Source organism: Mchenga conophoros, linkage group LG8 (genome assembly GCF_057382185.1).
Source record: "Mchenga conophoros isolate Kocher_MC1m ecotype Shallow Benthic linkage group LG8, M_conophoros_male_GT1.1, whole genome shotgun sequence".
In the NCBI taxonomy this organism is placed as follows: Eukaryota; Metazoa; Chordata; class Actinopteri; order Cichliformes; family Cichlidae; genus Mchenga; species Mchenga conophoros.
Genome location: NC_140533.1, coordinates 28,079,052 through 28,093,977, shown reverse-complemented (window position 1 = coordinate 28,093,977; position 14,926 = coordinate 28,079,052). Strand labels below are relative to the sequence as shown.

At 41.9% G+C, this 14,926-nt stretch overlaps 1 protein-coding gene across 3 annotated transcripts in view; it reads left to right on the top strand.

Moving 5' to 3' along the window:
* Positions 1–14,926, top strand: part of map2k6 (mitogen-activated protein kinase kinase 6) — a 39,917-nt gene that overhangs the window by 14,418 nt on the left and 10,573 nt on the right. For 2 of the 3 annotated variants that reach the window (XM_085285416.1, XM_085285417.1), the window contains 8 exons: positions 4,989–5,055; positions 6,723–6,771; positions 7,299–7,412; positions 8,891–9,010; positions 9,445–9,561; positions 9,686–9,737; positions 11,634–11,761; positions 14,512–14,589. In XM_085285416.1, coding sequence (XP_085141542.1) covers positions 4,989–5,055; positions 6,723–6,771; positions 7,299–7,412; positions 8,891–9,010; positions 9,445–9,561; positions 9,686–9,737; positions 11,634–11,761; positions 14,512–14,589 — 725 coding nt within the window. Of the gene's footprint in view, positions 1–4,814; positions 4,836–4,988; positions 5,056–6,722; positions 6,772–7,298; positions 7,413–8,890; positions 9,011–9,444; positions 9,562–9,685; positions 9,738–11,633; positions 11,762–14,511; positions 14,590–14,926 lie in introns of those variants that run through there. The other variant, XM_085285419.1, reaches the window with a different exon arrangement.

Below are 14,926 nucleotides of genomic sequence, written 5' to 3'. Positions count from 1 at the left end.
AATGTGGGCACACAGGAGTGTGTTTGATCTGACTTAAGCTTTTTTATTTATTATTTTTTTAAATTACAGATCCGCTCACAGTCACTTGTGTGTATGTTTTATCTCAGGATAGCAATGTGAGAAATCCGAGTAATTGCTCTGGCAGTGCTCGTCAGCTTTTTGAAGAGCCACACCTTGAGTTTTCCTTTAAATAACATGTCACGACATCAAAGGGCAGCAGACTCTGTGGTTTCCTTAAATGTTACCTTTGAGCGTGCATCAGCTGCTCCAAGCATCGCATGCTTTTCCATCCATTCACCGGGAAGTACGCAAGCAGATCCAACATGACTGCCTGGCAGCAAACGCTGTGGTTTGATTACCCTTTGACAAGCAGCCTTCATGCTTTTGTGTCCTCATAAATTTATTAATGACAGTTTTTGCATAACTCTGCCGAGTTATACACATAGAAAAACTACAGCTTCACCCACTTTCTTAATTGTTCTGTCTGTTGTTGTCTCTGAGGGTCTAAAGGAACATGTTCAAATTTAGGATCTGAAGTTTGTATTTTAACATTGGGGTTGAATTTTGCCCCCAAATGTGGGCGATAAGCAGCAGCAGTGTATTCTGAGCAATGGTTAAATTAAGCACATTACATTACATAAGGTCCCACAATATCAGTCACCATATGTAAAATTTGGCAGCACCTTATGATAAGAATCATCAATAAAAGGTGTTTTTTTTTAGGTTTTTTTTAGGTTTAAAAGGGCATATTATGGGCCATGTGATATGGCAGTGATAAATCACAAGACGGTGAACTCAGACCGCTCTTCTTTTCCTGTTTCAGCCACTGTTTACTTTCATTTTCACTTGCTTATCTACTTTTGCTTTCACTAACAGCTGAGTTTGGTCAAAACTCACGGGTCAACTTTGAGAAGAGGTTGTGGTTTGAGTTAAATGTGTCCATTCACAACATGAAGAACGGTTAACCCATGTGTCAGAATATCACGCTGAGCAGATTTTCCTATGCATCTAATCGTGCTGCAGCGGGGCCTGCAGATCGGCAGCTGTGTTTGACTCTGCGGGAATGAGAGCGGGTCATCTTGTGGCCATTTTTCTGTGATAGTTTGACTGTTTAAGAAACCTTAACCAGTCCGTGCACGTCTCATTCACACATGACTTTCAACATGCCAGAAGTGTGAATGGCGACTGTGTCTTTGGGAGCTGCACAGTGTTGCTTTCTGACCGCAGCCACTTACAATAAAATGTGCTAACTTTGTCATTAGACTATTAATAAGAATTTCAGCACTCGCTGTTATGCGTATAGCACGTGGCTTTCTTCAGCATTTCGGATACACATGTGGGTGTAAACCTCTATGAGTAAAAAAAAAAAACCAAAAATCATTATGAGTACAGGAAGGAAGGAATTACGCAAGATCTACAGACATGTCTGTGCTCTCCACATGTTCATCATAAAGAAACAGGACAAGGACAATTCCTTATTTCATCCTCCAGGATGCTGTCTGCACATGATATAGCCTGTTGGATATATGGCTGTGTAATTATTGAGTGCACTTTTTGTGTGTGCATGTGTGTAATGTGCATTATAGACTACCTGTTGCCACATTGAAGTAGTTATTATCACTAAGGCCACATAGAAATGTGTCCATACACACTGAAATGAGCAAAAGTGTCTTTAGATTAATAAAAAACAAACTGAAATGACACATTGAGCTCAAACAGCTGTTGTTTTGTCAGTTTGATGAAACTCACAACCCACATGAAGAACAACAGTACAGACACACGTGTTTATTGCAAGGACAGAATAAAACCTGGGCGTAGCTTCGGGGTCAGAAAAAGGAAGCCTGCGTGGAAGTGCATCAAAGCTGCGTTCTATCTGATTGCTGTGGTTGCAAAAAGGCTTCTGGTTCTACAGAAGTCTGTGAGCCGTTTCCTGCCCAGTTTCCGGTTCCAGTTACTCATTTTGGTTCATTAAAAAAAAAAAGAAGTCCATTCTGAAAATATTTCAAAATGGAGGGTTTGTGTTGTGAAACCACACATTCATTGGCTAACGAGTGGTCAATTACAAGTCTTGTTATTCTTTTTAAGGTGAAGGTGATGAAGAGGCTCATCTCAAGGCTCTAAAATGAGACGATGATCTCTCAGTAACTACAGCCATCTATTATGGAGCTGTAGTTTACTTATTTAGTGCTTTTCTACTTTAAGTGCTTCTTAGTGCTTCTTTCACACGTTCATACAGTGCATTCATTCATTTCAGGCACTCACTCTGTTACCAGTTATAAATTATAATGAAATAAAAAAACCAAACTGAGCAAAAATAAGTGAAACTCTTTAATAACTGTTAACAAATGATTTAACGGCAGATTTGAGACTTTTCTGCGCGCGACTGCTCGCCTGTCGGATCAGTCCAGCGTTCACGTATCAGGAATTTGTCATAGTTCATTAGCTTACCAGCGGTGTGAGTGGTGTTTAGTGAATGCACATAAATGTGTGTTTGTAGCAGGATCCACACAACAGCTGGAAACAACGAGCTAAACTTCAGCTCCCGTTAATGTTTATTCACCGCAGGTTATTTTCATTACTGGGAATCGACAGTAATCTGACCCATATTTGGTCTTTATTGTGGTCAAATTTAACTGACAATTTACTCTGTAATTGATGTGAAATTGTAGAGCAAAGTTTCTGACTCCAGACATTTCTGTTATTTTTCAGACATGCATATTTGGATATTAGTGGGTCACTTCCTGGCCCGTTGAACATGCATAGACACCAGGGTTTCCTCTCATTTGTTTTGAGCTGCTAAACTGAAAGCAGGTGTCTCATACCAAAGGTCAGACCTGCATGTGGGTGTAAACTGCATGGTTTTGCTTTTTGTAGAGCAGGCTGATGGGGGTGAGCAGAGGCACAATATCTATCCATTTCTTCCCCCTAAGACCCATCTGGAAATGAATCTGACGATGAGCAAACTCTGTCTGGGCTAAGCTGCTAAGAGCCAGTCTGAGGAGGTTGGAGTCAGTTGCTACCTGCAGACGAAGAGAGCATCGACACACTCGAGTGCGCGTATTAACGAGGCGTCTGGCCGTTAAACTGTCAGTGTAGCATCTCCACATGGAGCAAGCACACCTGGGCTCCCAGATCTCCTTTTCTCCTTCGGCTTCTTGTGTCTCAGTGTCAGTTAGGATCTGGATTCACCCACTGCATCCAAGCGTGAGTACGGATAAGATGCTGTATCAGCAGAAAATGGAAAAATGCAGACGTAAAGCACCGCATTGTAGATTGATCCAGGCCAGGTCAGGGAGTGCTAACTGCGGGATCTTTCGGTCCCTTTTGCAGCAGTGGGCGTTTTTGGCTTTTCAGTGGCCGGTTGCTGTTGAAGTATGAGGTCATCTGTGTTTGAACAGTTGATCATCCTGGAGTGCAGATATATGCAGGTATTTCTTATGAATTTCCCGCTTTTAATGTTGTTGACAGCTGCACGTTGGCTGAATGGACAGAAAAATGCACATAATCAGGTTTACAGAGCGAGCGCTCTGGTGTTGCCGAAGGGGAGAAAACAAAGGCCGAGGAGGATGATGAACTGATCTCTCATCCTGAGCTATGTTAAGAAGTTAAGTATGCTTTCATTTTGGGGTACGCTCCACTGCCAGTGAACCCATCCTCCGGAGCCTCATGAGTCTGCTCTGTGCTGCTCTGAGCTTCACTCAGACTCCACTGTTACACAAGTTTGCACAAATACAGGGAGTTGCAGCAGATATGTGATTTACTGTAATTCAACCAAAACTGTCATCTTGAGGTTTTTGCTTCTAGAAGTGTCGAAAGAATTCTTCTCTTGGTTTGATGTCACAGATCTTTGATATTTGTTTGTATGGAAGTTTTAAGACAATCTCACAGTTTTGCAGTCATTGCAGGTAAAATGTAGTCATTTGTATGACTCTCAGACTCTATTATGAACAACTAAAATACATATACAATGTTGCCAGATTGTGTAGTTTCAACCCACATCTTGGCAACCCACAAACCAGTTCAAGGAGCTAACCTCGGCAGACAGATCAGGTAGACGATGAAGAAATCGTTGCTTCCACACTTCAGCTCTGTGTCACATGTGCAACAAAGTTGGAAAGATTTTCACCACTTTGAGTTTCATTAATCACAAATCCCTAAGTGAAACGTGATACAAACAAACAGTCCATTAAGTGAATTAAAACCAAATTTCTCATGAAGTTGGTCATCCTCCAGGTGGGACCACTAAGGATAAATTCATTGAAATCACTTCATCTCAGAATCTTCAGGAATGCTGAGAAGGCTGAGAGGTGGCAGGCTGGTGGATTGTTGCTGAGCCAGCAGTAATGAGCTTGTACTGGACTGCTGTGGTGATGAGAGCCTGTAACCTGTGAGCTCCGGGTAGTCACCAAAAGAATAGGGTTGCAGGCACGAGCAGGACGAGCTCCGGGGTGACGGAGTAAGGGCACTCAGACATGCTGAGGGAGCTCGGAGTAGAGCCGTTGCTCCTTCATGTCTAAAAGAGCCAATTGAGGTGGTTTGGGGCACGCCCAGCTGGGACGAGACGCCAGCAGGAACTGCAAAGTGCTGCTGGGGACAAGGACGTCTAGAATGCCCTGCTGAGCCTGCTGCCACAGCAGCCTAACTTTGGATAATTGGAAGATAATGGATAGGTTTTGCTTGTCAACAATTAGTTTGGGGGGAAAAAAAGCTTTTGCTGTTCTTTCACTGGGAGACAGAAATAGACTCCCCGGTGTCTGTCTCCCTCTGCCTCCTTTCTCCTCGTTCGTGCAGAGCTGCACATGCACAGCTGCCCTGTTGTACCATTAATGCTGGTGGTCAGTGTGGCTTGAATCATCAAGCTGTATCAAATACTCCCCAGTTGTAGTCAGTGGTTCTGACGACGTCTCCTGGTGTATTTTATTTCAAACTGTTCATGCGGCTGTAACTCTCACAGCTTCTCTCTCGTGTTGTTTTGTGTTTGTTTTCAGGTAAGAGGAAGCGGGTGCTCAAGCTCCCCAAGGAGGCGTTTGAGCAGGCTACCAGTACCAGCTCAGTGTAAGTGTCATTTCTGCAGAATGTTACTGAAACATGCACGCATGCTTCTATCTGTGTGATTATTTATCCCGGTTTGCACGTCTGACCCTTTCTTAAATCAAGTCAGAAAGCTGAATATGTGAAATGAAAATCTGTGCAGCAGCAGGAAATAGGAGGAGGAAGTTACGCTCCCACTAATACCATCTTTCTCTGTAAGCACGCTTTTACAGTCAGCCACACCCTCAAGCAGTGTGTGAACATGAAAGAGTAAATTTCTTTGGTCTTAATTACCCTGATAACTGCACGTTCTCGCCACAATAAAAGCCTCTGTTTGGAGCTCTTTCTCCACATTTTTGATAACATGAAGCTCAGTCTGCAGCTGACTTTTGATAAGAACAGGTTTTCTGCAACCAACAAAAAGAGTTAGTGTTCAGTGTATTTTTAAAGTGTGTCCTCTTCATTAAGAAACCTGCAGCTGCAGAGGCGTTTCTGGTTCAGAGCCAACTTGTAGATGAAATGTCAGAAACACTGTGGCTGCATTATTGTGTTTAACTGTGCTTCTCATTGTTTTTAAATTACAAAAGTATCTGTTTAATAGTGTAGTATTTTTCTGCTTATTTTAATTTCTTATTTTGTGTATTGCATCTTATTTAATATATCTAATTAATCTAATATTTTTATATAGTTTTGTTATTAGTTGTTTACTATGTTTTTTTCACTGTAGTATAAACAGGTTAAGCGAATAGTATAAAGCAGGGATGTCGAACTCCTGCAGGTTTTAGAAAACACCCTGTGTCAACACACCTGGATCAAAGATTAGTTCATTACCAGGCCTCTGGAGAACTTCAAGATATGTTGAGGAGATTTAGCAATTTAAATCAGCTGTGTTGGATCAAGGACACATCTAAACCCTGCAGGACGCCGGCCCTCGAGGCCTGGACTTCGACACCTGTGGTATAAAGGATGGACGCAGTTTCCAGTCCTGAAAAGTGGAGCTCTCTTCCACAGCATGTCTTTATCCTGTCTTCCTTCTCTCACCCTAACCAATCGCAGCAGATGGCCCCGCCCCTCCCTGAGCCTGGTTCTGCTGGAGGTTTCTTCCTGTTAAAAGGGAGTTTCTCCTTCCCACTGTCACCAAAGTGCTGCTCATAGGGGGTCACATGATTTTTGGGTTTTTCCCTGTATGTATTATTGTAGGTTCTATCTTATAATATAAAGCACCTTTAGGCGGCTGTTGTTGTGATTTGGTGCTGTGTAAATAAAACTGAATTGAAGCCAGGTCTTGTTACATCCTGTCTCAAAACCAAGATCGTAAAAATACTCAGTTTTAGGTTTAATACCAAACAGATGTTGCTGCTTCCGTCTCTCATATACAGTCTGTGTTCTCTCCACTGGCTCTGATGGGGAAAAAGCTCAGTTATTTATTTCAAGATTCTGACTTTTTCTAATTTTAATCGCTGCTCCCAAAGCAAAGGACATTTACCTTACAATACGAAGCACTCTGAGGCGACTGCTGTTGGAAGTAAATAACATAAAATTGAAGTGAATTGAAAGCCAGAAGCATCTTTTCATAGTTGGTGGTTTTTGCAGAAGAATAAATTCTGCTGTTTTGTGCCTGAAATGTGCGACGTGTCCTCTAAAGAACACTTTAATCTGCTCATATGTAACCAAATGTTTTTGTGTTTCAGACCCCCCAGAGATTTGGATTCGAAAGCTTGTGTAACAATTGGAGAGAAGGTAATTTTATTCCTTTGGCTCATTTACTGTCTTCTTTTCCCCCTTTCCTAATCCCATTCAGGGTTTGATGCTTGTTTTTCCTCCTCTCGTCGCGGTCTCTTACATAACTTCTTACTTTTTTCCTCCTCCCAGTGTAATTTTGGTCGATCCACATAGGTTGGCTTAATCGCGGCTCTGTTGGCTGTAAAGAATGTCCTGATGAACATTACAGCTGAATTGAACACTTCTGATTGTGGTTAGACTGGAATGCTTTTTATTGCCCATCAGGCAGTAAAAATATTTATTTTAAACTCCTCAAATAAGTGGAATTTTCCATTGGCAGGGCTGGCTGCTCGTTCTCTGTTCGAGTTGGCCACAAGTCAAAGAGATTTCTTTTTTTCTCGTGTTTGAACAATTGGAAACAAAAAAAAATTAGGAAGTATCCTGCTGCATCGTGGAGGAGACTTTTGCATGGCTTTAAAGAGACATGAGAGATTCCTCGCCCTGTGGGTTTGGTGTCCACTGGAACTTGTCCTCCATTTGTGCAGAATTTCGAGGTGAAGGCAGATGACCTGGAGCAGATCTCCGAGCTCGGCAGAGGAGCGTACGGCGTGGTGGACAAGATGAGACACGTGCCGAGTGGCCTGATCATGGCTGTTAAGGTAAAAGGAAAGACGATTTCCAGACTTCAGGAATGTTTATTTAGCCATGAGCCCATTAAAGCAAAGTGACAAACACACAAAACACACTCGCTCCTCACCTGATGCTCTGCTTTTGGAAATGGAAATGGAAACTGCTCGTTTTATAAATGGAGATCCAGTTATTCCATGCAAAAACTGCAGAGCGCACAGGGAAGGAGGTCAGGATGGGACTCTCATCATCATCTCATCATGATGTTAATGATGATGATCGATCCGTAGGCCTGCAAAACACCTGTACATCAAACCAAAATACAAACATACTGATATATATACACACATACATGCGCAAACACAGTCGACACAATCTACATGACATAAAATAACAACTCAGTCCTGGAGTAGGAAGATGTATGCACTCATTAATCCACTGTTGAGTTACCATGTGCGTCACACTTGGCCCACAAAAACAGAGACAACGGCAAAGTCTGTGTGTAAATATAAATATAAAGGTCAGTATAAATATGTAGACTTGAAAATTACAAAACTGTTCCATAGTTTTTGTTCCACAAATAGAAATACAAAAGGTTTAATCTGTGGTTCCCCCAATCTGTGTCAAAAATCTGAATCTGTGCGTTCAGCAGTTTTAGAGTTTATGAAGGATTTTTGATTCCTGCTTGATTAGTGATCCTGATTGCTGTTCTTTGAAATGAACATAAAAGTGCAGTTTTGTGTGTGTTGACCGCACACATCACTCTACGTATGGCAGTGAACAGTAACGTATGTGGGTGGAGTGGTTTGTAAAGCAAACCTAAGGATCTTGTGGACATTTGTTGGGTTTCTCCTGCTGGGCTGACAGATCAGGTGTTCTTGGCCGTCCAGCTGCCAGGTTACTCTGACTCTGATTTTGTGTTGGTGTCAAACCCTTTTTCTCTTTTTTCGTCACCACCTTGGGTATTACAGCTGGAGCTTTGCTTTTATTTATTTACCGACCATTGTTACTCCAGAGGAAACACTTTGCAAATATCCTTCCTGGGCATTTATTGCTTCATTCATTCTGTTGCATATTTCTCTTGCATTAGTTTTTATTGCAAAGCTAAAACACATGAGTTTATTTATTATTTAATTTAAGTTTATAATGATAGTGATTGGATGGTGTAAATATTGTATTTCTCTGCTCCTCATTATGTGGTATGGGGAACTGAAAAGTCAAAGTGAAAAGCTGAGGTGGGGATGTAATCACATTCAGACTCCGTTTAGTTTTACTTGATTTTAAACTTTGACTTGAGCTGCTCTGCTCTTTCCCCTCATCTGCAGTTTTTGGCCTTTCTCTAATCTCTAACCCAGATTAAAAAACGTCATGTCTGCTCTTCACCTCACGACCAGCAGTAGGATAATGCTACCCGTGAAGAGGCTGCACATTTCTTGCCTGTCTCCCTGCTGACATCACAAAGTGCGACTGTTTTCGCTCTGACGGTTTGTTTCTTGTCATCCTTCCTCAGCGCATTCGGGCCACGGTGAACACTCAGGAGCAGAAGAGGCTGCTCATGGATCTGGACATCTCCATGAGGACAGTGGACTGCTTTTACACCGTCACCTTCTACGGAGCACTATTCAGAGAGGTAGAGTCACAGAAAGGCTGCTGCTCGTTATTCATTTTCTTTGTGCGTTCGTGGCAGTGTGTCTTTTTGGAGAGAGGAGTGAAGGAAAGTATCTTAATATATTCCATAGTGCAAAAACAGTGAACTCTCCGTTGTTCAACCAGTCAGGACAGAGTCATTCAAATCTCTCACAGAGCGGTCTTGAAGAAGTAATGGATATAAAGACTAAAACAGTTTAAGAGTGGGGTCGGGGGGCACCTCTGCAGACCGTCTGATGCAGAAACTTCCTGCAGCAGTGAGTGGATGTTCAGGATTTCCTCACTGGGTCTGAATCACTGGAAAATCTGTCACTTCCTGTCTGTTTGGAATCCGGCCGGCGCCTTTTTGTTCTGCCGCTTTTTTCCTTTTTTTTTTTTTGTCCTGATCTGTTTCCAAATCTGCCTGTCTGTTGCCAGGGCGACGTGTGGATCTGCATGGAGCTGATGGACACCTCCCTCGACAAGTTCTACAAGCAGGTGATTGAGAAGGGCCTGACCATCCCCGAGGACATCCTGGGAAAGATCGCTGTCTCAGTAGGTTCACTTAAAGCGGCATAATGTGAATGATTAAAATTTAATGCGAACACTCAACTTAGCTTAATGACACATACGGGTTATGTAACGCTCATTTGCTTATTGATGGCCTTTCTCATTACAGATAGTAAAAGCTCTGGAGCATCTCCACAGCAATCTGCAAGTCATACACAGAGGTAAGAGCCTTAGATTGGAGACCCATTAAACTCTCACTGCCAATTTCCTCTCAGCTGCACGCGGCTGCTTCTGTTTTCCGCTTCCATTATCCCTTCAGACTCTTGCCAGATCTTACTGGAGAGCCACAGCAGTGCGTCTGTGTTAAAGCAGTTAAACGAGCATCCGTCTCTGGTTCTGGGTCAGAAAACGGTGGATTGCAGCCTCACGTGTGCGGTCGTCAGGCCGGCTGGTGCAGCCTCAGCAGCGATGGGGCGCTGAACTGGACCGAGTGCTTCAGACCACTCAGCTGGCGGGGCTGCATATGACAGCACATGTATCGAGCGCAGTTAGATTGAACGTTAGCTGTCGGATTATTTAAGACAATAACACGATTCTGCTAAATTTATGAAAATGTTCTTTTTGTCTTTGGAGTGAGTACATCCCATTTTGGGTTATTTAGACTGAAATACTCAATTTTGCTCTACATGGGCCTGATATCCACTGACGAGGACATTATACTGCTACTGTTCTATCAAAATTTTAAACGAATATCTTCATATGTGGCTCTTATTTTTCATAAAGACAAAAATAAGGTAAAAAAAAAAAATCTGGTAATTCTTTGTTTTTACATTTATTGGGCCCCAATATGCCCAAATAGCAAAGAGAAATTAAAAATGCATGCTGTGGAAGAGTTCGGGTCTCAGGAGGTTAAAGGCCAGTCTGTGAAAATATTGTCGGACATAAACCGGTCCATGGTGCATAAAAGGTTGGGGAACTCTGGGTTAAAGCATCATCGCTGCCTGATCTGCACTGGAACACAAACGCATCTCAAAATACGCACAAATTATTATTATGTTCAAATCACTATCATTACAGAGACGATGCTGATATGATGTTGTGTTGAAATGTAAAAGAAGGCCTAAATTAGTTGAGGTTTGTCAATAATTTGAACAAATCTTTAAAATAAAAATGCTCAGATTTTTCGTAAATAAGCAGAGTTTTTATTTACTTTGTGCTACTAATTCTTACTCTGCTTTGCAGTTCATAGAGTACAAAGTTAGCTTCCTAGATATTAGTGACCAAAACAGTCTTTAGTTGTTAAGAATAAAAACACAGTTTATGTCACGTAATGTAATAATGATGTTTTCACGTGTTAGGAGAATCGTTGCACCACTTATCATTAAATGTTAGTACGTTTTTGTCAAAATAAATTATGAAATTCTTAAATAGCTTCACAAATATGTGATAAATGAAGTGTGGTTTGTACAATGGCTATCTGTAAAATACATTGATACATGATGTTGGTGTTCGCTGCAGTGGATAACAAACAAAGTTTTTTATTTTTTAAATTTTGCTTTTGTTTTCAGTTTTTTTTAATTATTTTTCTCTAATTATTTTTGTATTTTTATCAAAGTTTTTTGTGATAATTTTTTCTTTTTTTCCAGTATGTTCAGGTAAACAAAATACATATTTTGCTACGTTTTGCAAGCATCTGACTTTAAGCCTGGTAGTTTTTCACTTCAGACTTGCCATTAATTTAACATTTTGTTAAATGTATATAATAGATTTAGTTAAAACACACATTTGAGGATGAGCAGCAGAAGCTTTGCTGAACTAATATGTTGTAGCCACAGAACTAAATCTTACAAACCTCATGCTGGTATTTTAAGAGTTGATTCTTCCTGTGTCAAACCTCTGTTACCACCGTGTTACTGTTGTTGGGTCAAAGTTGTCAAAGTCACCGTTAAAGCAGCTATACGTCACAGAAATGAAGACACCCGTCGGTCTGTAACAGCGACCGCAGTCTGCAGCTAGGTCAGCCAGCTGCTAGGTCAGCCAGCTGCTCTCTCAGAGGGAAACAGAACTAACAGAGCGACTGTTCGCTAAAAGTCCTGTTTGTTTGGCCGTCTTTCCAGATGTGAAACCCTCCAACGTCCTGATCAACACTCAGGGCCAAGTGAAGATGTGCGACTTTGGCATCAGCGGCTACCTGGTGGACTCTGTGGCTAAAACCATGGACGCTGGCTGCAAACCCTACATGGCGGTAAGCAGCGCGATGCTTTAAGGAATGAAGTGAAAATAAATGAAGTGTAAAATAAAATTCTTTCTGTAATTAAAAGTTTAAAAAGTCCAGTGTGAGCTTCCTAAAGAGCCACCAAACACAGCTCAAAATCTTCTCACTTTGTTGATTGTTTGATTGATATTATTTTGTTATAACGACCAACGTGAAGTTGAGTGTGTGAGCTGACAGCTCCATGCAACGATACGACGTCTGCTTGTCGTCATCCGAACGCCATTTCTGGAAACTTTCACGATGTTCTGTGGCGAGATCGGACAGTGCAAACATCAACTCTGTTTAATTTATCTTTACTAGTTATGAACGCTGGGCCTCCTAATACGACCACGCAGTATTTATCAGTCCAAACTTTCCAAACCGGAAGGTAACTCAGCAGGTGAGGAGCAAGACCAGGAGGATGCACAGTGTCCAGTTGTTGTCCAGACGAATCATGACTTTGAATCAGGAGGAGAGCCCGATGCACTCACTGCAGGGGCACAAACACGAGGAGACATATGAGGGCTTCAATGACGCGATCTAAAGACAGCAGCTGTGTCCAGAGATGCAGGAGAAGATGACCATGAGCAGGAGGTTCTTCAAGTTTAAAACACAAAGGCTTTGGATTCTTGTAGGACAAGTACTGAAACTTTTACACCTGTTAATGAATCAGAAGTAGTTTACAAATGGAAACTATATGAAAAACTTTAAATTTATAGGTATTATAGACATTTTTTTAGGCTTTTAGCGTCATTTTGTTTGTGTACCTGTTGTTACGTCCCAAACACCCCCCTCCCTCCTCCTGCTCCCTGTTATGCATGCCGGTGATGTGATCGTCCGTTCGTCTGGATTCTAAAATGGACTTTGACAGTCAACAGTCACTTTGACCTTACAAAACACAACTCAGGAATTCATACGCTTTAGCCAAACGTCTCAGAGTTTTAACATTTACAAAAAGTTCACAGGTCATTTTACTGCGACGGCGTTCTGCAAAAGCACACAACTCGGGAACAGCAGGCGAGACTTTGACCTTATTTCACAATTGTTTGAATACTGATTTGGTGGCCACCTGTTAAATGCCTTCAAGGGCCTCGCTCGCTACATGCGTTTTATCATCTGGAAAGGCAATAAATATAAACCGCAGCAGGTTGGCTGATGCATCTAACTACGAGGCAGTAATTCTACACTTTACTAAAACTGAAAGCTTGGAAGCATTTGATTGTTACAGGAGTGTGTGTGTCCTCGTAGACAAGAGAAAACTACAGTGTAATTGAGAGAAACGTGGCTCTGTTTTCCTGGATTGAAGAAGCGACTCTTTGGATTTCCAGGAAAACTTTCTTATAAAAATGAAATAATGCTGCGTCTTTCGGAACGATCTGGATAACTTAAAATTCCAAGAAAGCCTCCTAGTTTACGCAAGGATCCAGTCTCATGGAAGCACATAATTCCCAGCCTGTTCAGTTTAACCAGTGTTCATGACCACCGGAGGAAACATTCGTCTCACGCACCTCATTCAAACATCATTTGGTACACTTCAAAGATTTAAGGTTATGCTTCTAAAATACATTTTGGCCAATACTTGGAATCACAAAGAATTAAAGGTCAGGCTGAAGAGCAGCAGCACCTGGATTTAGTCCATGCAGGTCAGAGAAACTAGACAAAGATTGTTAATAATAAAAAAAAAACGTTATATACATCGCCAACTTTAAGCTGCTGCCAATCAGCTGTTTTCCAGATAAAAATCTGTTGGTGCTCGTAAAAGTAAAAATTCAGTCACTGGGTACATGCAGCCCCTGAACCATGACGGAGCCTCCACTGTGCTTCACAGACACTCCTGTTGTGCTTTATGTCTGTCAAACTTTCAAAGATTATTATAAAGAAATGTGAACAAATGTTTTTCTGTCTGCTAGCAACTAAGTGTCTACATACACCACTTAAAATTGGTTCTTTGCTAAGTTGTCAGTAACATGTAGACACCACACTGGTTCAGCCTTTGAATTAGGTGCTCTTTTTCATGCTTCATTTCACTTTTATTTATATAGCACCAGTTCACAACAAAGTGCTTCAGTGATTCATAGGTCAGTGTTCAGCTGCGTACCAAAAGCATTCCTCTGAAAATGGTCAGATACAAGGACTGGGCTGAAAAACGGCCAGTGTCCAAAGGAAACGCTAAAATATCTCCAGAGAGCCGGAGAACTATTGTTCAAGGCCGCTTTAAAAAAAATTACAAGTAAGTCTGACTGCCTGGATGGTTGTTAATGACACTGTTATTGCTGCAGTCTTGGTGTCTTCAGAGGTTTCTTTGAATTTTGAGGATTTGCGCTCATAAAAATGCAGCAGCACCCACGTCAGCCTGAATGTTGACGAATGTTACGACACGTGGATACGTGAGCAGGTATCCCGCTTTGGACGGACAACAAAGGGAAGTATTTTTACCTGGGGGGGGAACGTAGACCAGAACATACTTCCTGTCGGTTTTGGCTGCAAACGTAGATTTTGTGCATTAAAAGTGTCTTTAGATCTGCGACCCCGAGTCCCTCATTATCATCCACACGCTTAATGAGCCAGTTACTCTTTAACCACTCGGCAGGCCACTGGTTGGCTGAGGGTATTTAGAGCCAGGTACGTTGCTCGGTCTGTGTGTGCACAAGAGCTTTGGGATTACGGGGCAGCGGGGCTGGTTATCCTTGACAACGGCTGCAGTTATTGACATCATCATGTGACCTTCTGTCTGTCCACAGCCGGAGAGGATCAATCCTGAGACCAACCAGAAAGGCTACAACGTCAAGTCGGACATCTGGAGTTTAGGAATCACGATGGTAAAGCCGCCTCGCGCTCCTGCATACGTTTGTTCACCTTTTCTGCATCGCTGCAAAAAAACACGATTATCAGTTAAAAATGAAAAAGTCGTGAAATATTCATAGCTTTGCAGCTCAGGCCGGACCGAGGAGGATGTTGGCATCAAGGATTCAGCAGTTGACTCGCGCTCGTCTCTGCCTGTTCGATCGGCTGTTCGAGCAGCGAATGTTCCAGCACAGTCTGAATTTTAAAAGGGCACTAAATGGGTTTTAAATAAAAGAGGAAAATTGTGATTTCAGAGTAGTGGAAGGTTTTTGTAATAATTGTAAAATGAAGAATGAGTGGTCCAGACTGAGC